At 37.8% G+C, this 24,910-nt stretch overlaps 2 protein-coding genes across 3 annotated transcripts in view; both read left to right on the plus strand.

The window, feature by feature from the left end:
• ascc3 (activating signal cointegrator 1 complex subunit 3) overlaps window positions 1-8,707 on the plus strand; it is a 266,202-nt gene extending 257,495 nt beyond the window's left edge. Inside the window, exons 37-43 of one of the 2 annotated variants that reach the window (XM_055209423.2) lie at window positions 508-732; window positions 3,746-3,897; window positions 6,818-6,965; window positions 7,650-7,856; window positions 7,937-8,112; window positions 8,195-8,363; window positions 8,470-8,707. In XM_055209423.2, coding sequence (XP_055065398.2) covers window positions 508-732; window positions 3,746-3,897; window positions 6,818-6,965; window positions 7,650-7,856; window positions 7,937-8,112; window positions 8,195-8,333 — 1,047 coding nt within the window. In that variant the 3' untranslated portion in view covers window positions 8,334-8,363; window positions 8,470-8,707. Of the gene's footprint in view, window positions 1-507; window positions 733-3,745; window positions 3,898-6,817; window positions 6,966-7,649; window positions 7,857-7,936; window positions 8,113-8,194 lie in introns of both variants that reach the window. The other variant, XM_055209422.2, reaches the window with a different exon arrangement.
• Window positions 8,708-9,979: 1,272 nt separating this feature from the next.
• On the plus strand, window positions 9,980-23,505 carry sim1a (SIM bHLH transcription factor 1a). The gene is made up of 11 exons (XM_073871826.1): window positions 9,980-11,054; window positions 14,021-14,103; window positions 14,556-14,645; window positions 14,730-14,838; window positions 14,946-15,031; window positions 15,159-15,358; window positions 16,163-16,269; window positions 18,170-18,317; window positions 20,174-20,339; window positions 21,286-21,688; window positions 21,835-23,505. The coding sequence occupies exons 1-11, from the start codon at window positions 10,880-10,882 to the stop codon at window positions 22,524-22,526; spliced, it is 2,259 nt and encodes a 752-aa protein (XP_073727927.1). The 5' UTR covers window positions 9,980-10,879; the 3' UTR covers window positions 22,527-23,505.
• Window positions 23,506-24,910: the final 1,405 nt, after the last annotated feature.

The following is a 24,910-nucleotide window of genomic DNA, read 5'->3' on the forward strand; positions in this document are numbered from 1 at the left end:
TTTCCTACTTAAAACTTGACCCTTCTGTAGTTACATCGTGTGCTAAGACAGACGGAAAATTAGAAGTTGAGATTTTTCTTGGCCGATATGTTAGGAACTATAATCTCATTCTGGAGTAATAATCAAGGACTTTGCTGTCGTAACATGGCTGCAGCAGAAGCAATGAAATTACGCAGTGCCCGAAAATATTGCCCTTTGGTAACTTTCAATAGCAGGGGACTATTTTCGTGCACTGCGTAATATCATTGCACCTGCTGCAGCCTATTTATAAAAAAGTGGAGTGTCCTTTTTAAAACAACCTATAAAATCTATCAAATGCACACTTTCTAATAGAGTGCATGTCACGTCACGTGTTTTTATCCATCGTGGTGGTATAATACTGCCACCATCACAGCCTTAGTTTTGACCAACATATATTAAACGCAAGAAGTCTTTGTCTTGTCACATAAATAAAGGTGAATGTCTGTTGGCAGATGTTAAGCAGTTTTTCTTTCTCTATGTTTACAGGATGCAGAGGAATATGCTGAGCTCCCTGTACGTCACAATGAAGATCAATTAAACAGTGATCTGGCTCAGCGGCTCCCCCTGCAGGTTAACCCTCACTCGTACGACAGCGCCCACACCAAGACACACCTGCTCTTACAGGCACACTTCAGCCGAGCACAACTACCGTGTAGTGACTACGGAACGGACACCAAAACCGTACTGGACAATGCCCTCCGAATTTGCCAGGTGCCTGTTTGTGTTTGTTTGTCGATATTTTGCTGCTGTATTATTAAAAGAATTGACAAGGTTAACAGTCATTTCGAATTAAGTCATACCATATGTGATCCTGTCTGTGAAATCAACACTAACGTTTCATAATCTAAGGATAGGATCAATCATTCAGTCAGTGATATTACAAATATCAAGAGGGGGAGTATATATATGAAGTGTGAATTTGTGAATTCATAGATGTGATTTAGTTTGGATCAAGCATAGAAACATTTACCATATAATAACATTATGAACTAGCCAACTAAACTGATGTTGATTGTTTAGTGCTGGTGATTTTAAATCTGTTTGTAGTTGGCTATGCCTGAGACAGCACTCGTGATTTTTTTTGGGGCTGGAAATGTATGGGACAGATTGTTCACGCTGTCAGTCCAGTTCTGACTGTGTGTGTGTGTGTGCGTGCGTGTGTGTGTGTGTAGATGTGTAAGGTATTGTATAGAGCTGTGCTGGTGTTGGTTATTGTCTGTAGTCGTGTCTGTAAGTGATTGGCTATGCTTCTTCATGTGGTTACTTTCTTTAGATTCCCGCTGTGTCAGTCTCACTGTGGGTCACATACGTTTATAGAGCTCACACTGGAGTAATATCATAAAATGATGCTCAGCTCTTTATTATTGATTTCTTTTCAGTTGTTTAAATATGAACTTTTCAAGAATTACAGGGAATTGTGGTGTGAGTTAATGCATGAGACATATTTGACATTTATTCACATTCATCTTTTTCCACAAACTCGAATATTACACTTTGTTATTCCTTTGATGGTAGAAATGTTTCACATTATAAATCTGCAATCTTCGGACAGGTTAGATCATTTTTAAAGTGTAGTGTTTGTATAAACTTAAACTGTAATGATTTTGATTCAAGACTAGTTGACTCTGTTAAATCAGTTCGTCTATCTATCTGTCTGTCTTTCTGTGTCTGTCTTTGTCTATCTGTCTGTCTGTGTCAATGTATCTTTCTGTGTTGATATGTCTGTCTGTGTCTATCTGTCTGTCTCTCTCTCTCTCTGTGTGTCTGTCTGTCTGTCTGTGTCTGTTTTGTCTGTCTGTCTGTCTGTCTGTCTGTCTGTCTGTGTCTATGTTTCTGTCAGTCTGTCTGTCCGCATCTATCTATCTGTCCATGCTGTCTGTGTGTCTGTCTGTCTCTCTGTGTCTGTCTGTCTGTGTCTGTCTGTCTGTCTGTCTGTCTGTCTGTCTGTCCGTCTGTGTCTGTTTTGTCTGTCTGTCTGTCTGTCTGTCTGTGTCTATGTTTCTGTCAGTCTGTGTGTCTGCATCTATCTATCTGTCCATGCTGTCTGTCTGTGTCTGTCTGTCTCTCTGTGTCTGTCTGTCTGTCTCTCTGTGTCTGTTTTGTCTGTCTGTCTGTCTGTCTGTCTGTGTCTATGTTTCTGTCAGTCTGTCTGTCTGCATCTATCTATCTGTCTGTCTGTGTGTGTCTGTCTTTGTCTATCTGTGTCTGTTTTGTCTGTCTGTCTGTCTGTCTGTGTCTATGTTTCTGTCAGTCTGTCTGTCTGCATCTATCTATCTGTCTGTCTGTGTGTGTCTGTCTTTGTCTATCTGTCTGTCTGTGTCTATCTGTCCAACTATCTATCTGTCCATGTTGTTTGTCTGTGTTTGTCTTTGTCTATCTTTCTGTATGTCTGTGTCTGTCTGTCTGTGTCTATCTGTCTCTCTGTGTCTGTCTGTCTGTGTCTGTCTGTCTGTCTGTCTGTCTGTCTGTCTGTCCGTCTGTGTCTGTTTTGTCTGTCTGTCTGTCTGTCTGTCTGTGTCTATGTTTCTGTCAGTCTGTGTGTCTGCATCTATCTATCTGTCCATGCTGTCTGTCTGTGTCTGTCTGTCTCTCTGTGTCTGTCTGTCTGTCTCTCTGTGTCTGTTTTGTCTGTCTGTCTGTCTGTCTGTCTGTGTCTATGTTTCTGTCAGTCTGTCTGTCTGCATCTATCTATCTGTCTGTCTGTGTGTGTCTGTCTTTGTCTATCTGTGTCTGTTTTGTCTGTCTGTCTGTCTGTCTGTGTCTATGTTTCTGTCAGTCTGTCTGTCTGCATCTATCTATCTGTCTGTCTGTGTGTGTCTGTCTTTGTCTATCTGTCTGTCTGTGTCTATCTGTCCAACTATCTATCTGTCCATGTTGTTTGTCTGTGTTTGTCTTTGTCTATCTTTCTGTATGTCTGTGTCTGTCTGTCTGTGTCTATCTGTCTATCTGTCCACCTATCTGTCTGTCCATGTTATCTGTCTGTCTGTGTCTGTCTGTGTCTGTCTCTCTGTGTCTGTTTTTGCCTATCTGTCTGTCTGTCTGTGTCTATGTTTCTGTCAATCTGTCTGTCTGTCTCTCTGTGTCTGTTTTTGCCTATCTGTCTGTCTGTCTGTGTCTATGTTTCTGTCAGTCTGTCTGTCTGTCTGCGTTTATCTATCTGTCTGTCTGTGTGTGTCTGTCTTTGTCTATCTGTCTGTCTCTGTCGATGTGTCTGTCTGTCTGTGTGTGTCTGTCTGTCTCTCTGTGTCTATCTATCTGTCTGTCTGTCTGTCTCTCAGTGTCTGTCTCTGTCTGTTTCTGTCTTTGTCTGTCTGTGTCTATCTTTCTGTCTGTGTGTAGCTGTCTGTCTGTCTGTCTGTCTGTCTGTCTGTCTGTCTGTCTGTCTGTGCCTATCTGTCTCTTTAATTTGTACTGCATTAGCATTTTGATGCAGTCGCTGGGCTTTCCGGTGGTCTTGATGTGTTTTTTACTCATACTTACAGAGGAAATGAGTTTCTGATTAATGAAGCTGAGCAAGTTTATGTGAAGAATAGAGAGAGATGACAGAAGACAAAGATACAGCTGTACTACTCATTTATAAGTGATGTTATATTGATGTTAGATAATGTTACATAATGATGCAGTTGCTTTAAATCAATGAATAAAGCCATGTTAACCTGTGGCCTGAAGCAGAAAATGATGTTGAATAAGTGTTGTAAATGCACTGGTGTTGTTATTTCTGCAGGCTATGTTGGATGTAGTTGCTAATGATGGCTGGCTGGTGTCTACGCTGAACATCTGTAATCTCATACAGATGATTGTTCAGGCCAGATGGCTACAGGATTCTTCTCTACTCGCTATTCCTCACATTGAAAAACAGCATCTCTATGTGTTCAGGTACCAAAAGCTTGAAAACAACATACCTGCATCTATACATCTGTACATACATTAATAAAGCTGAGTCTCAATTCACACCTTATCACCCTAATAATATACTTTTAGCATGTGTAAAAAAAACTTTAGATAAAGAGACAAAATAATATACATTAACAGAAGCTGACAACCGTCTATTACAGTGTAATCTATAGATTGTTTCGATAATTATTATTATTATTATACAGTATGTTGCTGTTATATATTAACTTATTAAAAAAGATATTGTGTGAATATTTGCACTTAACTGAAATAAACTACTAACAAATGTTGCTTTCAAATAAAAAAGTTTTAAAAAATGTTGGTTAAAAAACTTGTTTAAGTTGTAAGCATTTGGATGACCTACAGTATGATATACACAGTTTCTCTATACGTGTGTGTTTAACTCTGAATATTAATCATACATTGAGGGATCTTCTTCCTAAAAGCACATACAGTACTGTCATGATAAAAGTTATTCAAACATCTCTTTTGAGTTAATAAATGTTGGCACATCAGTCAAGCACAACACAAACAATAAGATATTCAACCAAAAAACAAACCATTAAACTCAAATAAGGTTAAAGAAAAAATAACATTGGCTTTTTCTTTAACTGAGGTGCATTCATTTTCTTTGAGTAATTGTGCAATAAAATTCAGCGAATGTTCACAGTGTCTCTTCACATTCCTCTCTTTTTGCTTTTTCCATTGATTTTCTGAGATGTTTCCCTTTCCCATGCATATAATCAACAGCATATGTAAAGAATAACAGCAGTACTTCTTGTTGCATTGTGCTTTGCTGTAACAGACTTTTAGAAATACATTGAGGAAAATACATTGAGTTCTCCCACTTAGAAATCATGGAGGGGTCTGAAATTGTCATCGTAGGTGCGTGTCCACTGTAAGTGTCATAATCTAAAAAAAATCCAGAAATCACAATGTATGATTTTTAAACTATTTATTTGTATGATACAGCTGCAAATATGTATTTGAACACCTGTCTATCAGGTAGAATTATGACCTTCAAAGACCTAGTAGTCTGAATTTAAAATGTCCACCTCCACTCTATTTATTATCCTAAATTAGATGCACCTGTTTGAGTTTATTAGCTGCAAAAAGACACCTTTCCACCCCATACAATCAGTAAGAATCCAAGTACTAACATGGACAAGACCAAAGAGCTGTCCAAAGACACTAGATACAAAATTGTACATCTCCACAAGGCTGAAAAGGACTACAGGGAAATTGGCAAGCAGCTTGGTGAAAAAAGGTCCACTGTTGGAGCAATCATTAGCAAAGTAGCTAAACATGACTGTCAATCTCCCTCGGACTGGGGCTCAATGCAAGATCTCACCTTGTGGGGTCTCAATGATCCTAAGAAAGGTGAGAAATTAGCCCAGAACTACACAGGAGGAGCTGGTCAATGACCTGAAAAGAGCTGGGACCACCATTTCCAAGGTTACTGTTGGTAATACACTAAGACGTCATGGTTTGAAATCATGCATGGCACGGAAGGTTCCCCTGCTTAAAGCAGCACATGTCCAGGCCCATCTTAAGTTTGCCAATGACCATTTGGATGATCCAGAGGAGTCATGGGAGAAAGTCATGTGGTCAGATGAGACCAAAATATAACTTTTTGGTCATAATGTCACTAAACGTGTTTGGAGGAAGAAGAATGATGAGTACCATCCCAAGAACACTGAAGCATGTGGGTGGTAGCATCATGCTTTGGGGGTGTTTTTCTGCACATGGGACAGGGCGACTCCACTGTATTAAGGAGAGGATGACCGGGGCCATGTATTGCAAGATTTTGGGGAACAACCTCCTTCCCTCAGTTAGAGCATTGAAGATGGGTCGAGGTTGGGTCTTCCAACATGACAATGACCCGAAACACGCAGCCAGGATAACCAACAAGTGGCTCTGTAAGAAGCATATCAAGGTTCATGCGTGGCCTAGCCAGTCTCCAGACATAAACCCAATAGAGAATCTTTGGAGGGAGCTCAAACTCTGTGTTTCTCAGCGACAGGCCAGAAACCTGACTGATCTAGAGAAGATCTGTGTGGAGGAGTGGGCAAAATCCCTCCTGCAGTGTTTGCATACCATGTGAATAACTACAGGAAATGTTTGACCTCTGTAATTGAAATGCTACTGTACCAAATATTAACATTGACTTTCTCAGATGTTCAAATACTTATTTGCAGCTGTGTCATACAAATAAATAGTTAAAAAAATCATACATTGTGATTTCTGGATTGTTTTTTTTTAGATTATGTGTCTTACAGTGGACATGCACGTACGATGACAATTTCAGACCCCTTCGTGATTTCTAGGTGGGAGAACTAGCAGGGTTTTCAAATACTTATTTTCCTCACTGTACATACGGTGATTTTTCTGTAAATCTACTTTAAAATAATGTGTTTTCAAAAATGCATTTAAGGGATTGTTCACCCAAAAACTCTCTCATCAGTTACTCTTGTATTGTAATGAACATGTATCAATTTGATAAACATGAATGAAGATATTTTGAGAAATGTTTGTAACCAAACCAATCATGAGCCCCATTGACTTTAGTGTTTCTAATGTTTGTAAATGTGTATCATAGCTTAGCAGCTAATCCAGCTAGCATCAAATACCATCAGCAGGTACATTCACCCATCTGCTCTCATACTGTTGCTCACACATACACACGCTAACATCATCACTGCCGCTGGATCCCATAATGCATTTCACCATGCCTGCGTCCCGTAGCGAGTGTAATTCGGTGGAAACGCAATAAAAATGTTAAGAGAGGGATCAGGCCGGGCCGAATCTTTCATGCTGTGACAGCAGGAGACAGGTTTAGGGTACAGTGATTGAAAGGTAAAGTCATGTGACTGTCTTTTCTCTCTCTGACCGTTGGCGATAGGAGGTGGAGCTCCAGAGGTGCGAGAGGCGGAGGAGGCTATCGAGGTCCGATCGAGACACTTCCCGAGCTAATGGCCGCCTGCGATGGGAAAGAAGACAACTTTGTCTCGATGGTGACGGAGGTGCTTCAGCCCAATCAGATCTTTCAGGTGCGTCATATTAACATACCCAAAGTACACCAGCAGGCACGTCTGTTTGACGTCATTAAATGGAGTTTTGTTTTTTGAAATGCACGTGTAGCATATGCATATGCAGATATGGATGAGAATCGACCATTAACAACATAAACATTCACATACATTACAGTTTCACACACATTAGGCAGATCCCACAGAGAGAGAACGAGAGAGACAGAGATGGTGGCCTCAGGTAGCACCAAGATCCCCAATTACCTCTCAAATGAGAAGGTTTAGAGCTTCAATCTAAGTGCTAATTGCAGCGGTAATGTGAGCGTCCGAGCCCAGCGTCGAGCCCAGCGCCTGTTCCCCATCAGTATTCCAGCTCGCCCCCCTTCCTCTCGGTCTGATAATTAAATAAGCACATGCGCCGCCGTGTCCTCGTCTCATTCACTAAGGAAGTGTAATCCTTGCATAAATAGCTGTGACAGGGTGATCTACACCCATTTTTTCCTTCTCTCCTGTCTCTAATGCTAACAAAACCACAGCAAGCAAACACCATCAGTGGTCTTTATCACACACACCAACTATTTCTTAATGCTTTATCATATTTTTCATTGAATTTACAAGCTAAGACGCATTATGCAATAATGCAAAATGTTTCAGATATGAATCATACTGTATATTATTTGTATGTCTCTGTTGGTTTATTCGCAGGCATGGTCTTATCTGAGTCACCTGCCTGTTGTTGAGGTCTCTTTGAGTGTTAAGGGCTGGTGGGAGGGGTGTCAGGAACAAACGGAGCGCGCTCTTCCGGCTAACGTCATCAACATTAGGGACGAGTCCAGCTGGTTGCCGCTACATGCGGATCAGGAGTACGTCCTACAGGTGTCTGTACGCCGTCTAAACATGGGCCAGCAAAAAGTGAGTCAGCCGACGGTTTTCTGAAACTTTTCTTGCTTAAATACACAAATTGTTGTTTTATTTATTTTTGGTAATTTCAGAGAAAGCAGGACAGCAAGGCTCAGGCACAACGCTTTCCAAAACCTAAAGACGAAGGCTGGTTTGTCGTTCTCGGGGAAGTGGAGAAAAAAGAGCTGCTGGCCATCAAACGTGTGGGATACATACGCAATCGCAGCAGCGTGTCTGTGGCCTTTTACACACCAGAGAAGACTGGAAAGTAAGAGTCGTGTCCACTGATGCTCATGTACTGGCATTGACAGTATTAACATGATGTAATGTCTGAATGTTTTCATCTTCAGGTGTATCTACACACTGTACCTGATGAGTGACAGCTATCTGGGCCTAGACCAGCAGTATGACATCCATCTGAACGTCATTCCAGCCAGCGTTTCAGCACAGGTCAACGCTGAGATATCAGACACAGGGTCTGGGAAGTAAACTGTGGTGACTTTATATGAATATTGAAGGGTAAAAATCTTGACTTTTTGCAAACTTCTAGAAATGCCTACACTGCAGACCAAAGATGGTTGGTCATTGAACATCATAACTTACAGTTGTTAAATTTGTGTGTGAGATATGAACTGGAGCGGGACGCTTGTGAAGGTGTGACGAACATCCTGAGATGATTCACAGTTCTGCTTAACCTGTTATCTTCACTTCATCCATGATATCATGCAGTGGGTCATTTTTCAAACATTACACTTGTTTAATAAGACCAAAGAAAAAAATGATGTTGCAATATTGCAAATGCAATGTGTTCTGTATAATGAATAACTGTTAAATGTAAAATAAAAGCATGATGCAGTAAAATAGTTTGCTGACTGTCTTTATTTACATTGCACCAGGATTTGCTGTGTTCATCCACAAGCTACTGATAATGAGTATTTTTTTTCTCCATTGTTACAGATGTCTAATATTCAGCACATTTTTTGTTATGAATCTTTATTGTTCATGAATTTGCAATAAAATGTCGTTTTTAAAGGGCCCATGGCATGAAAATCTGACTGTGCTATGATTGGTTCCCAAATGCATCTATCAACCTAGAAAATGTGAAAACCAGAATGGTAAACCATTCTGTACAAGCACATGAAAAAATAGGTCGTTGAAATTTGGCTCTCCTTATGATGTCATAAGGAGCTCTTATTATAATAACACAGCCCCTTAATCTGCACTATCCAATCACAGCACTGACATTTAGTGCAGAGAAAAGCACAATTGAGTTTTAATTGCAACAAACCACCATCATTGTGATCAGTGTTTGAATTTCATCAGCTCATTTGCATGTTAAACGACACACCCAAAACGCCACATTTTTGCACACACCTACAAAGTGGCAATTTTAACATGCTATAATAAGTTATTTATATGGTAATTTGACCTGAAACTTTACATATGTGCTCTTGGGACACCAAAGATTTATTTGACATCTTAAAAAAGTCTTGTGTTATGGCCCCTTTAATAGTGATTATGTGTGTATTAAATATTAAAAGATTTTGCGAACAGGACACAGCAGCAACAAATTACAAGCTATTCTGTAAATAAATTTGAATTAAAACAGCAGCCTTTGGCGAAGCCTATTCACAGAGATGTCTTCTAATCTAACATCTTATCAATGTAAACCTGCTTCAGTTTGATGTCTAATGCAGTAATTAAAAGTCCTACTTGTTTGAAAGCTTTTTATTCATTGCCAGCTGAAGTATCGAGTCTCTACTCTTAATGTTTGGTTAAAGTATTGTCGATTGTTCTCTTTTCCACTGACGTGGTATAATTCGAGCTTTAGGAAAAGGTTAAAGCCAGCATCAAGCTCTTCGTGTGCAGGGCGCATCCAGACTGATTTACTCCTGCAGCAGGAGATTTCCCATTACACACATGCAGACTGCAACCCTCCAGAGACTTCAGAGACGAAACAAATCTGCTTTACATCATTTTGTTTTATGCGTAACATTCCTTTATTATTATTATTATTATTCAAAATATTTTTTATTGTAATATATAATCTATATTTAATAATGTAGCCTATTATAATAATTACACAGTATGATGTTTGCATTTGAAATAAAAATGTAGCTTATAATGTTAAATGTACAGTAGGTGCAATGCAGGTGTGTGTCAATGGTCAGCATTTCTAACAGGTTCTGATTTGACATGTAGCAGCCGCTGGTCAGTGGGATCCAATGGGAAAATCCTGTCTGGTCCCTGAGTTTCCAATGAGTCGAGAATCAGTGGGAGGAGCTATGCGCAATGAGCTAAGGGTCGGGGGGAGGGGATATGCGCAATGAGCTGAGGATCAGGGGGAGGAGCTATGACTAAAAGAGACTTTCGCAAACTCTCCTGAAAACAAGTTCCCTCTGGATACTAAGATGCCGTGTTTGCTGTGTAATTCTGCACTCAGAGTTTGTCTGGATATTTGGGCTAATTTGGGCTAAAGACACACTGAACTACATAGCTGTGAGTTTGGATGCAAGGTAAGAAGACCAGCAAGTTTTATTTATTATAATAATTAAAAGTAAATCTGAAAATCTAATTTTGTAAAGGAAATAGCATATAGATATGCTATTTATGAAATATAATATGAAGTAGGCTATTTATAAAGCTCTATATGAACGCTAGTTGAAATTAATATTAACCTAAGTTTTGTTATGTTGGTTCACAACATTTAGGAAATGAAAGCGTTTGTGTTTTCTTCAGGGATTTTATGGTCAGTTGATGGACCGATTGACCTTCTCTTATAAAGATCTTCTGGGCCCAAGTGGATTTCACGTTGCATAAATAAAGCCTCACTACGAATGAACATTAGAAGCATGACGGTGTGTTTGTTTCAAACGTGTGCGTGTAGGACATCTGGTGAGCTTCAGTAAATCTGGGAATGGCAGGACGTCACTGAATGCTTCACATGGTGCTGAAAGTGCAGGAGATTTGCCGTATGCAGTTGAGTTTTGTCGTGAGGAGCAGAAGGGTGTCCAGCATCTTTTAGTGATATAAAAATGAAGGAGAAGTCGAAGAACGCGGCGCGCACGCGGCGGGAGAAGGAGAACAGTGAGTTTTACGAGCTCGCCAAACTGCTGCCTTTACCTTCAGCCATCACCTCTCAGCTTGACAAAGCCTCCATCATCAGACTCACCACCAGTTACCTGAAGATGAGGATAGTCTTCCCTGAAGGTACAGTACTGCTTTGATCAAATATCTCCTTTTATTCTACCCTAGACATTGCATTAGTTATTTTTAATAATGATTGGATTTATTCCTATTACGATTTATTGTTCTGTATATTATTATGATGATGTTATTAATATTAGTATTGTTGTTATTATTATAATTATTTGTATTATTATTATAGTTATGTTATTATTGTGTTGTTACGGTAAATTAAAATTAGCTTACGCTAAGCTTATAATTGTTCTGTTATTTCAGGCATGTAAATCTAAGAAAAAATAATAATAATAATTGCAGAAACAGCATAGTTTTGCTATATTATAAAATTAGCAGCAAATCATCATCAGTGATTAGCAGTGAGTTTTATAAACTTAAACTACATAAACACGCCGCAGTGACAATATATGATGGTTGTTGCGCGCTATCACAGCAGGTTTAAATAAATTATAAAGGAATAATAAATTATTATTTTTTAAATAGGTATTGTAAATCTACTTGAATCATGATTGTTTGTAAGTGTAGTTTCAGATACAGACGTCGAGATGCTTTAGTTTATTAGCGTCATTTCCCACCTTCTGTTACGCGTGACTGCAGACAAACTGCGCCAATTATCACCGTCTGATCAACACATGGCTTCATACAGCGCATCATTTACAAAATAACACCATTGTACTGTTTACTTTTTTATTGTTATTAGAATATTTTTTTTAATTATAACAACAACAATAACTATTAATGTTTTAAACATCTAACAGGTTGTAGATCATGACTGTAAAAGTGCAGTACTGAAACCTGTTCAGTCAAAATCTCTAAATGAATTTAACTACGTTTTTGTGTTAGATATTTATGAATGCCACGAGAAAGAAATTACAATTGTACGCACTTTATAAATAACGCCAAGCTTAAATTTAATTTGACTAGTGCACTCTGTTTATTTGTGTAACTATTTTTATATAGCAGTGTGGTCACATTGTCATCGGTGATTGATGTCTGAGCTAATTTTATCATTGTACTTAAATATACAGGTAGTCTACATGTAGCCAATAAACACAAGACGGAAGAAAGATACAAGATAAAACGTGATTAAAACCCGGGATACATACAGTATAGCGTATTATAGTGATAAAAAGAAATGCATTACGGCATAAGGCTTAACAGTACTTTTATTTATTTGAATTACACTGAGAATTAATAGATTATACAGTCTGAAAAATATTCAATATCTCACAGTCAAATATATTTCATAAAAGAAAACTATTTTCTCTTCAGTCAAGCTTTGGGATAAATATTCCGATATTTCAGATTATTTTAAAATCTACTGAATAACACCATGTGTTTAATTCATTATATTATAAAGAAATGTTGTGGTGAGGTTAAAGGTCAGTGAGGTCAGTGAGTAAAGTCAGCTCGCATGTAGTGTTAGAGGAAATGAGACGGTAACATTTTATTACAAAATAAAGAAAGGTGAAGGGAGTTTTATGGTGCTTATTTATTGCTCGATTGCGCAGAGAATAACTCTGTCATACTGACTGACACCGCAGTCAAACAATTGTCAAATTTTTCAAGAATTATGCTATTTTTATTTTCCTGTATTTGTTTTTTTGATGGTTTATTTTTAGTTGTAATTATTTTGTAACTCCTTTTGGATCTGTTTCATAACGGAAAAATAAAAAATAGGCTACGTTTTTATTTTGATTCATCACATTATTTTTATTTTAGAACAACATTATTTTATAATAATATAAGATTATATATAAGCTTATGTCGCTTTAAATGTTTAGGCCTGACATCACAGCGCCTAAAGAAACACACAAACTATTACAGCAGAACCTCATTTTCTGAGACATAACATAAGTTAATACATTTTCTTTTCTTGCAAGAAATGTAAAACACTTTTTGGAGAGATCAAAGGATCTTCTTTTGTTTGTACTTTACTCATACTAAGATTATGTTCATGGTGAAGCAAATTCACTTATAAACACTGATATTCAAAAGACAAACCAACCTTTAGTTTTCAACTCATCGGTTTAGCTATGACAAACAAAAATTAAATAGCGGGAAAAAGTAAAAGTTTTATTATTATTATTATTATTATTATTATTATTATTATTATTATTATTATTATTATTATTATTATATAATCATGATTAATATTATTATTATTATATAAAACAAAGTTTAATGTTATAACAATCTAATATCTCAATCTAAGTCAGTCGTATAAATCTGAGACTCCTTACGGTATTTTTTAAATAATTTGGTCTATTTACCTATTTTTGTTACCCAGAATTTAAAAATATATATTTCTAAAATTATGTGTATCCTATAGGCTATCTGATTGCGCCTGCCTGAAACCTGTTTACACGTCAGATGTTATTGACTATGTACAAATGTGGTTATTTTTTTAGACGGAGCTTGTTTGTAGAGCAATGTGATTGTTTCTGCTGAATAAACGCCAAGTCTATGTTTGTCTAGTATAAAAGTCGAATCAGAGCTTTTGCTTTCATCTGATGCTTGTTTTCGTGTGATTTGCATTTCAATAAGGATTGTGTGTATGGGACTGTTTGCTTTATCGAGTTGCGCCGCCTGCACGGGAACATAATAAATACTCCTGATTTACATTCCACCTGTTTACAATCAATTCAGTGTTAAAATATTGACCGATTGATTGCAAAATCACTCTAGCCTATAATAATAATAATAATAATAATAATAATAATAATAACCAACTCGTGCGTATATATTATTATTACTATTACTGTTTTATTGTTGATTATGTCTTGTACTATGTTGTAGCGCCTTGAGTATTAGAAAGGCGCATTACAAATAAAATGTATTATTATTATTATTATTATTATTATTATTGTGTTTTTGGTGCACATTTTAGCTATTTTTTTATTTCTATGCTAACATCTGTCTCATGTATAATAATTCAGGTGCTGTATGTGTGTTATACATATATATTTAAATAGGTCTTGGAGAATCTTGGGGCCACGTGAGTCGGACCAGCTCTTTAGATAATGTGGGCCGCGAGCTTGGATCACATTTGCTTCAGGTACACGCTTCAAAATCTTTTAACCATCACTGTGGTTAATGCGCGAATAATAAAATTCATGGTGTATTTTTTTAATCGAGGTAATGAACATTTAAGCGTTTTTAAGGATTTTAGGCTGTAGGCTGAGGAAAAATTCCTTTTACTCATCCGACTCCATGATAAACCCACAGGTCGATGGCTCAATGTTTACGCATTATTTTGATTTTTTTATATATAGTTATTTTGATAGATTATTTTGAATCATATTTTAACATTGTATAGTTCTATTAAATAGTTTAAATTGTGCGGCCTTTATAGTAGCCTAATACGACCTCTTGATTTGATTTACATCTTAAAATACATTCTGTATTGAAAATACAATAAAATAACCTCACGTGAACATGCAAGTGTAATTACAAGTGCTAATAAAATGTAAATAAACACATTCATTAAATGTGCCTTTTTCCCCTCAGACTTTGGATGGCTTTATTTTCGTGGTGGCTCCTGATGGAAAAATTATGTATATTTCTGAAACGGCGTCTGTGCATTTAGGGTTGTCTCAGGTAATGAGTGTGAATAAATTGAATAAAAACTCGACTTGCGTGTCTTTCAAGATGAAGGGGTTTGACAGATGTTGATTTGTGCAGGTAGAGCTGACGGGCAACAGTATTTATGAATACATCCACCCTGCAGATCATGACGAGATGACCGCAGTGCTTACTGCTCACCAGCCCTACCATTCACACTTTCTCCATGGTAAGGCCATCATTATTTAACAGCACCCTGTGTTGTCTTACATACATACATGCATGCGTTCACCTTTCCTCTACTTATTCCTCTTACCAATCCTCCTTCGTCTGAAGAATATGAAATGGAGAGGTCTTTCTTTCTGAGAATGAAATGCGTCCTGGCGAAAAGAAACGCAGGCTTGACATGCGGCGGTTACAAGGTAAATAACTTTATATTTTATATTAACTGTTCAATAGCTATCTCATATAAGATATTTTATATTTATTAAGGCAATGTGTTTAAGATGAATGAGACACAAAGACAGATGCACGCTTGTGTTTGTACAGGTGATTCACTGCAGTGGCTATCTGAAGGTTCGTCAGTACAGTTTGGATATGTCACCGTTTGATGGCTGTTATCAGAACGTGGGTCTGGTAGCTGTGGGTCACTCTCTCCCACCCAGCGCAGTCACTGAAATCAAACTTCACAGTAATATGTTCATGTTTAGAGCCAGTCTGGACATGAAGCTCATCTTCCTCGACTCCAGGTATAGCGGCACCTTCTCAAGTTTATACCGGTGTGACGTCACAAAATGTTTGGATGCTTCATAACAATGCGTTTATACCACATATAAAATACAAACTGTATGCTATTTACATAAATTACTGAGTTGCTGTGACTGAGAAACGCAAAATTGCAGAGAATGAAAAATCTTACGTGTAAGGATTTTTGTGAAGAACATCAACAGAGGACTTAACATCCCTGCTGAAAAAACAATAAAACCATTACAGAAAATTCTAATGGTTTTATTGGTTTTATTGGGAGTTGTATTCTAATAGAATATGGCCCAAAACACACTACAGTGTATTGGTTTTAATGGTAAAAACGAATGATTAATATTGTTATTTTAATGGAAACCATTTGAATTTTTGTAATGTTTTTTATTGTTTTTTTTAAGCAGGGATAGAAAGCTTCAGATATTGGTTAATAATAACCCGTGATTTTTACAGCCCCTCTTACATTTCTAAAAACAGGACAATGTGCGTAAATGCAGTTTTGTCGTATTAAATAATCTATATTCAAATATGACACCCCATGTTGACGTGTTACTGTAGGTCATTAAAAATAATCTATTGAGTGAATAATGAAAAGAGCACGAGTGTCTCTCTAGATGACATGAACAGATCGTGTTGTCTCGTGTGTCTCTCACTGTCTAAATGCAGCTTTGTTTGTACACATATATTTTTATCTCTGTGCGCGCAGGTGCGGCTCAGTGTTTCTCAGATTCTCCCGAGTGTGTGTGTGTACAGGTGTTTGTAATTCGTGTTGTGTGTGTGTTTGTGTTTGTCAGGGTTGCAGAGCTGACGGGCTACGAGCCACAAGACTTAATCGAAAAGACTCTTTATCATCACGTGCACAGCTGTGACACTTTCCATCTGCGCTGTGCGCATCACTTGTGTGAGTTAGGTTTGTTTTGCCTCATTCCTCTGCTCATATACAACATCTTTACTGATGACTGCTGTTATAAACACAACTCTAAATAAGTTGACTTATTTCAACTATATTTTATAAGTTAAAATGACTTGTAAATCTGAGTTGATTAAACTAAAAAAGTAGGCAGCAAAAATTATTTGCAGTGTGGCTATTACAAAAAAAAAACATATACATTTTCATAAGGGATTGCTTTCACCGTGGCCTTTAAGATTAGACATGCAATCTATTAGTAACTAAATTAAGTGGAATGAAATTGACACAATTAGATTTTTAGTGTTTACAGAAATGTGATGAATTTGTGTGTTTAGTTCTTAAAAAATACAATTTTCTCCATTAAGTTTCTCCTGGTTGCCGTACAACAGTGCTAATGAAGAGTGACAATATTTTATATTATTTGCTATAAATAGTCATTAGGCTGCTGCTGCGGGTGAAACAACATCTACTATGAAAAATATGCAAAAGAAAGCTGCAATTAGTTTGAAATAATTAAATCATGCACACTTAAAAGGCCAACTGAAAGCATATCTCAAAATACAGCTTGAATAAGAATAGGAAAATGTTAATGCGCTTGATTCAACTTAAAAAATATAGGATAACTCGCTGCCCTAAAAAAATACTTCTTATTAATTCTGTCCATGAGCAGGACACCTGAGTTTACTTCAATATTTTGCATGTAAATGTTAATCCATAATGTAAACCTTTTGGCAGTAATAATAATGCAGTGACTGTAATTTATTAATTTGTGACAAGAGTATGCAGCAAACCTCACAGCCAACAAACAAAAACATAATTTTTTGTGATAATTTTATGTATAAAATATAAACTATATTGCATTATTTTTATTTAATACAATACATTTAAACTGGTATAACATTTATATATATATATTTTCACCTCCAGACACATTCGTAAAAAAACTGTAAAGTGTCTTCTTTTAAAACAAGACCACAATTAGGCTTTTAGACAAAAAAAATTCCAGAGTTATATTAATTTGAATGTGTACATCATCTTTTTACCCCCCACTCAAAAAGGGCTAGGCCAGTTAAAGGGTTAAACAAACAAGTAACTTTAAGTTAAATCTACTTAAGATTGTTGAACAATTTAAATTTTTTGTTCACGGAACATAAAATGTCTCGTTCCAGCAATATATCCTTGTTAGATTAACAAAACATTTCTTGTTCTACAAATGGTCAGTTAACAATATGAGAAAGTTTATTTCACACATCATATTTTAACATAGTTTTATAAAACTTGTAATGTTAAGAGAACTCTGCAATCTTTGCCTTTAAAAAAAAGAAAACATCAAGTAAAGCAAAGGTTTCAACTTCACACAGAGACCTCAACACACAAGTCTCAATAATAGTGACAGTAATCAAATCTCATGAAGTGAAAAGATGAGCTCTTAACTTCAACACAAAAATAATAAGCAGCAATAGCTGGTTTCCATTACCCTGAATTGTGCAAATTGACATTGCGAATTGAAAGTACAAACTATATTTTCAAAGGGTAATGGAAACGCAGATATTGACAACAAAAAACAACTGCATTAAATATATACAACAAACAGCAAAACAACAATCTATTTATGCATGTAAAATTTTCAAATCCAACTTAAATAAGCTAACATAAATTGATTCAACTCAACATTTCTTGTTGAATGAGAGAAATCATGCAATTCATGCATTAAACTAAAACACTTGAGTAATGGAGGAAAGTTTTTAGGTTAAGTGTACTTATTTATTTGGGTTCAAACAAAATGAGGGTTAACAGTGTGAAGAATATAAATAATGACAAATGAGTGATTTAAGTGAAGATGTAATGTAAAGTTTCTGTTGAATTGATTGAGTGTGGTTTTATTTTACAGTGCTGGTAAAGGGACAGGTCACAACCAAATATTACCGATTCCTGTCCAAGCAGGGCGGGTGGGTTTGGGTACAGAGTTATGCCACTATTGTACACAACAGCAGATCATCCAGACCGCACTGTATTGTCAGTGTCAACTACGTGCTCACGTGAGTATATGTTACTAATATTTTAAGTGTTTTACTTTATACTTTATATGGGCTTTATAAGGCATATGTTTAAAATTAGGGACGCTTTGCTGCAATTAAAAGAGTCAATTATTTACTCATTAACTGTTATTTATCATAGATCTTCATTTCTTTGGTCTTGTGTCTGCTCATGTATTTTTATGTTAGTGTTACTGTTCTCATATACAGTAAGTGATTAATTTCTGTACCCTACCAAACAAGTCTTGAACTTTGAATAAAAGTGTCTACAAAAAATGCGTAAATGTAATGTAAACATTTTGTTCATGTAATCCAGTAAACTCTATGTATAACTTGCACACTGTATATGTATTATTGAAAGATGATTGTGTAGCATTTTCCTGTCTACAGATGTGTTGAATTGTTCACATTTTCTTAATGCTCTAGAAAGAGACCAGGTTCAATAGAGTATCATTAGGGCCAAAATTGATGGTGGTGCAAAAGTTTGGCCCTGACAGTGTGTGAATGAGTCAAAGCTGACCCAACACTCATCAGTCAGTTCTGGCTCTCATATCTGCTCGTGCATCATATAATATGCCAGCTGTGTGTAGAGGAACTGCATGGGAGCCAAGGGTTGTGCATGATTTATATGTCATGCATTCGTACTGACAAACTCTGTGCATTACCACAATGAACGTTTCGCTGGAAGTCTCTAGAAAGAATGAGGCAGGATTGAGCAATGGAGCAATCGCTCGCGCTGTGAGCAAAGACATATGGAGGGGTGCAGCACATTTTCAAAATGTCCACCGCTGCTATCAACATACAGTGTGTGACATCAAACGCCTCCTGATTTGTCTCATCTTTCTGTGACCGATTGAGCACTATTCCCCCAAATCCTTTTTTAACAGAGAGTTCATATAATAGGTTGAAAACGCCAGTCTGCCAATGGCTTGTGAGTGTCAGTCAGATCTTCACTAGCCATAGCCACGAAGCAAAAGTGTTTATGATGTTTAATTAATAGGCTGTAAAGATGATGAGTGTTTATAGCTAAAGTTCACATTTTTTTCTTCCGTGTGAACTTCACTTTCTTTCTTTTGATTTTGTGCATATTGTAATGTGGGTATGCTCAGACGGGCCACGAGGTTTGAAATGATATTGCATAACTGTGACCGACCAACCTGTCGCATCACCGTAAGGGTTTGGTCCCCGTTCGTCTACAGGCGAGAATTTATGCACTCAAATCATTGCATGCGAGCGTGTTTGTGCATGCGTGTGAGCGCGTGGATGGTTTTCCAGGTTGTTACCATCTGTGCGTAATCCCGTAAGGCTGTATGTGTTGTCTAAGCCAGGTTTCTGTTCCTCTGCTGGGGGCTGCGATCGGCGCCTGGCTAGCATACGCTTTACCCATAGTTTCCTGAAAGTTATACATCACCGAGAACAGAAATCCATACAGCATTTTACTGAGAAATCAATTCCCATTTCCTAGTTATGCCTTATGTGGTGATCCCTGTGTGGGTTTGATTTAGCCAGACACAGCTCTTAATCTCACTGTGTATTTGAACAGAGCCTCCAGCCCTCTGGCGTATGTTTGTAGGAGCCTTGTTCCAATCCTGCAGGAGTAACAATGCAATTCATTTTTTTTGTCTCGTCTCACACACACACCTACAGTGAGTATAAATGATCTAAAACCAATTCTGACTCTGCTGAGTTTAACCAATGCAAAAAAAGTGTTAAGGAAAAATGTGCGGTCCACAATTCTGTTCCAAAAACCTCACATAGCATTCTTCCAAGAAGTGTTGTGTAATGAGACCATTGGCTTGAATCTTAAACGCAGGTCAACCGTTGGATCTGATGCTCAGTGTTGTTTTTATTTCACACAGGGATACAGAGTATAAAGGACTACAGTTGTCCTTAGATCAGGTGACGTCCACCAAACCCTCGTTCACCTACAGCAGCCCCTCCAATCCCATCAATGAGAACAGACGAGTGGGTAAAAGCAGGGTTACTCGTACCAAGACCAAAACACGACTCTCTCCCTATTCACAGGTAACTCTCATCGTATACTCTCACTTCCGTTTGGACATACAGTATATCAGAAAGCTTGGCCCTTAAATGTTTTGATTTATGCATGTTTTTAGACCGACAGATATTATTTAAGCATAAATTTAAACCTATGATACTTGGTGATATCTGATAAGGGACATGTTTTACTTGACATCTTATGACGTCTTACTGTTCGACTTATGAAGTTTATTTAACTTCTTCTTCCTTTATTTCGTTATGCCATTCCAGCATTCATGGCTATATTCATGGCGAGAACCATTTAATCCATACACAGGTTGGGGAAGGGACATTTTGGCATCTCCAATTTGCCTAACTTGCATGTTTTTGGCCTGTGGGTGGAAACCAGAGTATCCAGAGTAAACCCACACTGAGCTGGTCATGTAATCCAACCAATCAGCGCCAAGAGGTCTCTATACAGTATATTCTGCCCTCCAAAAGCTAAGTGCAGTAACTACGCAAACATTGAAACCGAGAAAAATGCCCTTTAAGTTTTTACACCAGGCAGTCAAACATGTTACTGCAATTTTGGCACACATGTTTCTCTGAAATGGCACAAAATTAAACCAGGAGACTTTGTCACAAGACACATCAGATCTCACAAAACTCATTTAAACCCTTAACTCAATTTTGTACCGAATGCGTAGTTACTGTGCTTTGACTTTGTAGGGCAGTATAGCCGTCCCTCACTTCTGTCCCATGACAATTTTTGCAGCATCCCTCCTTCACCCCATCGCCTCACTCTCAGCTAGTGCATCTATCCCAGTAAAAGAGGGGAGAGTACTCTGGGTTTGGGCTAAAATTCCAAGCTCTGAGCCCTCCCCTTGGACCGCACGCCAAATAAGCTTTATCATCATATTAATGCGAACTTCACTGGTAAAGTAAAAAGTCTGCCTATTATTGATGCATTTTTACTTTTGTTTTCTTGCAGTATCCAGGCTTCTCCACAGATCGCTCTGAATCGGATCAGGATAGCATGTGGGGTGGCAGCCCGCTCACCGACTCTGCCTCTCCTCAGCTTCTGGAGCCGTGTGAAGCGATCGACTCCTCGTGCGTGTACCGGCAGTTCGCCGAACCTCATCCGCTTTGTTACGGCCTACCGCTAACCGATGATCACCATGCCACCGGTGACCTCTATAACCACGCTCACTCAGAGTCTTGCGAGCGGGGCCGCTGCAGGGCTGGACGATATTTCCTGGGGACGCCTCAGCCTGGACGAGAGGCGTGGTGGAGCGCGGCCCGTTCAGTCATCCCGTTACCCAAGTCCTCTCCTGAGAATGGAGACTGCTATGAAAGTGTGATGCCCCACATCGCCTCGGTCCACAGCTTGCAAGGTGAGTGTCCCGTTTAGTAGATTCATTAATGGTTCGAGAGTGAGCGCCTGATGATTTACCATAATGACGCCAATTTCTCAGCTTACATCTGTGGATGTAAACCTCCAGTACTTGGCATTAAAGGTGATTCTGATTCTGATCTGCAGTGAGAGGTCACTGGGACGAGGACAGCATGGTCAGCTCGCCCGACGGTGGCTCAGCGAGCGATTCAGGGGAGCGGTACCGTGGTGACCGGTGCCGGGCAAGTCCCGAAGAGCCCAGCAAGATTGAGACATTGATACGAGCCACACAACAGATGATAAAAGAGGAAGAAAGTCGTCTACAGCTGCGAAAGGCCGCCACAGACACACCTTTGGAGCCTATGAATGGTCTGGCCAAGAGCCATGGCCACTCGTTCAGTACTGAGTTTTCCCAGTCGGCACTGCAGGGCTTGGCGTGTCGGGGGACGGCACAGGTGATAAGCCCGGCCCGTAGTCCCGTTTCTCTGTCTCGCCTCGGAAGCCCCAATCCTGACAGACTAAGCAAAAGTAAAGACTTCCTGCAAAACGAGCTCTCTTGTCAGCAACACCAGCAACCGTTGCCGCTGGCGGGCACCTGTGCCGTGTCTCCGGCTCCCGCGCTGTACCCCTCGCATCCCCGCCAGTACTTGGAGAAACATGCGGCCTACTCGCTCACCAGCTACGCGCTGGAACATCTGTACGAGGCTGACGCCGTTCGCGGATACTCGCTGGGTTGCTCAGGTTCCTCTCATTACGACATGGCCACTCATCTACGCATGCAGTCCGAACAAGCACCTGCTCATAAAGGCACCTCTGTCATTATCACCAATGGCAGCTGATGCTTATCAAAACACATACAGTCACCCTCTGACTCGGATAACAGACGTACCCCTTTACCACTTTGCTTTCGCAACCACTATTTCTCTTTTCATCTGTAAATGTTTGGGAAATTTCAGATTTATTGACAAGCAAAGAAATTACCACAAATTCTGCACTTATTCTTAATAGCACATTTATCATTTATACTGTATTTGTCACAGTATTTTAATATATTTCCTTTGGATTTCACATTAGTTTTTGCGTTCAGATCTTGTTTGGGTCCATGATACTTTAATCAGGTTTAAGCTACAATAAGTGTGTGTAGTCTTAGCGTAACAAACTACATCACAGCATGCTCACATACCAGAGATCACAAACTAAAACAAAACAGTATTCATTTTTTCTTCTTAAAGCTGTTCATTTTGAATACATGAATCTTGTTTCTGAGTGGGGGTGAGAATACAGATGAACAACGTACAGTATAAGTTTATTAATCTTTATTTATTTCTAATGCTTTTTTCTGTCATGTCAACCTTTAAACCGAACACTAAAGATTATGCAATTCTGAAGGACTTTTGATTTGATTCTGACTGATGTGTGAACTCATTTGTCAGATATACAGTGCATACGTAGAGAGTATATGAAGAGATGGAGGCAGGATTTCGTTTGTGCTGCTATTTGGTGTTTTAGGTTTCCACACTGGAGGAGATTTCTGAGCGACTGGACCCTGTACCTCAGCCCTAAAACTGACTTTGTGTGGAAACCAGTTTCTCTCAGAGTATTCTGAGAAATGAAGAAAATATTTATGATGTACATACACTCCAGCCTCCCCCACCAAATCAAGCGATGCAAAAGTTGCTATATGTATTTATTATTATGTGAATGAAAACTGTCATTTGGTTTTAAATATAATTGCTAACACAAACAGTGTGTGTCTGTGTGTTTATTTATACATATATTTTAGATCGGTCTTAAAATCATATGGTGATCTTTCAATAATGTGTAATGAGAAAATAATGGACTGTTTTACATGCTGTGACATTGCTCTATTTTTTAATATTTCCTTCTGCGTTTATTTATTTTTTAACTTCAGAATTTTTCATTCCATGTGAATTGGGAGGTAAAAGTCAGATTTTTAAAAAATCAGACTAATATTGATCATTGTGTTTGATATTCACCTGAGAAATTAATAAATACTAGCAAGGAAAAGTTTTTTAACTGTTCATTGATTTATTTCATCAATATGTTTGTCATTGTTTTACAAATTTTTAATTTTATTTCAGTAAATTAAGTAAATGTTTACAAAAAGTAAAAAAGACCAAGAATAGGAAGTAGAAAAAGACCTAAACTTCACAAACATACAGACACAACTGATGATATCATATCCAACACTTGAAGAGTTTCGTTGCAAGATGAGATAACCACGTTTTATTTAATTGTTCAGAAATCTTGTTTTTTGGTTGTGCATTCCAATTAATTTCAATTCAACTGCAGTTGGTTTGTTTTGATTTAAACCTTCATAACTTAAAAAATACAGCTAAGTAGCACCATAAAACAAAATAATAACATGATAACATAATAATAAACATGTTTTGACAAAAATGTTAAAAAATGGATTTATCTCGTTTTGCAATGAAACTCTTCACTTATATCTCAAATTTAACTTGGTCCTTAACATTAACATGAAACAATGTTCTGCAGAGTTACAAATGAATCATCACACATACAATAAAACAGACTGTTGAGAGATTATATACAATGCTATCTCACGAGAATTCTTACATATTTTACCAGTTGGCTAATTTGTATAAATTCGTATGACCACATTATTTTCCTTGACCCCTGTGATGTTGGGGTTGGGTTTCGTTGTTGTTGTTTTTTTCATGAAAATTGTACGTTTTTGCACGATTACCTTCGTATGAATTCATACGAATAAGCCAACTCGTAAAATATGTACGAATTCTCTTGAGATCAGGCTTATATATTATATATAGCTTTAAAAGTCCATGGACACTTTATTTGTCCATATACTTATAAATGTAGTGTTTATTGTTCTGCTTCTCAATGAGATTATTTGACACTTGATACCGTTTACTTTGGTATATATGGAGCTTTGTGTTGATTCGTAACATGATTTTATGCCCTTGAAGAGTATAAGACATGGATTATATCAGCAGAGCTCTCAGTCTCTGGCCTGTTTCTTCATAAATATCTTCATGTCTGTCTGGGATAAGAAAATATTTTGATGCATGTGATTAAATTCAACACACCAAATAACAGTTTTATAACAAAAAATAGCTAAGGAAATAGGCTGTCACTCTTTCATTCATGCACAGCCTTAAAGAAGCTCCTGTACAGTCTGGACAGTCAGAAAGGGAAAATTAAGCAATTTGAAGGTATTTCA

The sequence above is a fragment of the Misgurnus anguillicaudatus genome, chromosome 10, assembly GCF_027580225.2.
Source record: "Misgurnus anguillicaudatus chromosome 10, ASM2758022v2, whole genome shotgun sequence".
NCBI lineage: Eukaryota > Metazoa > Chordata > Actinopteri > Cypriniformes > Cobitidae > Misgurnus > Misgurnus anguillicaudatus.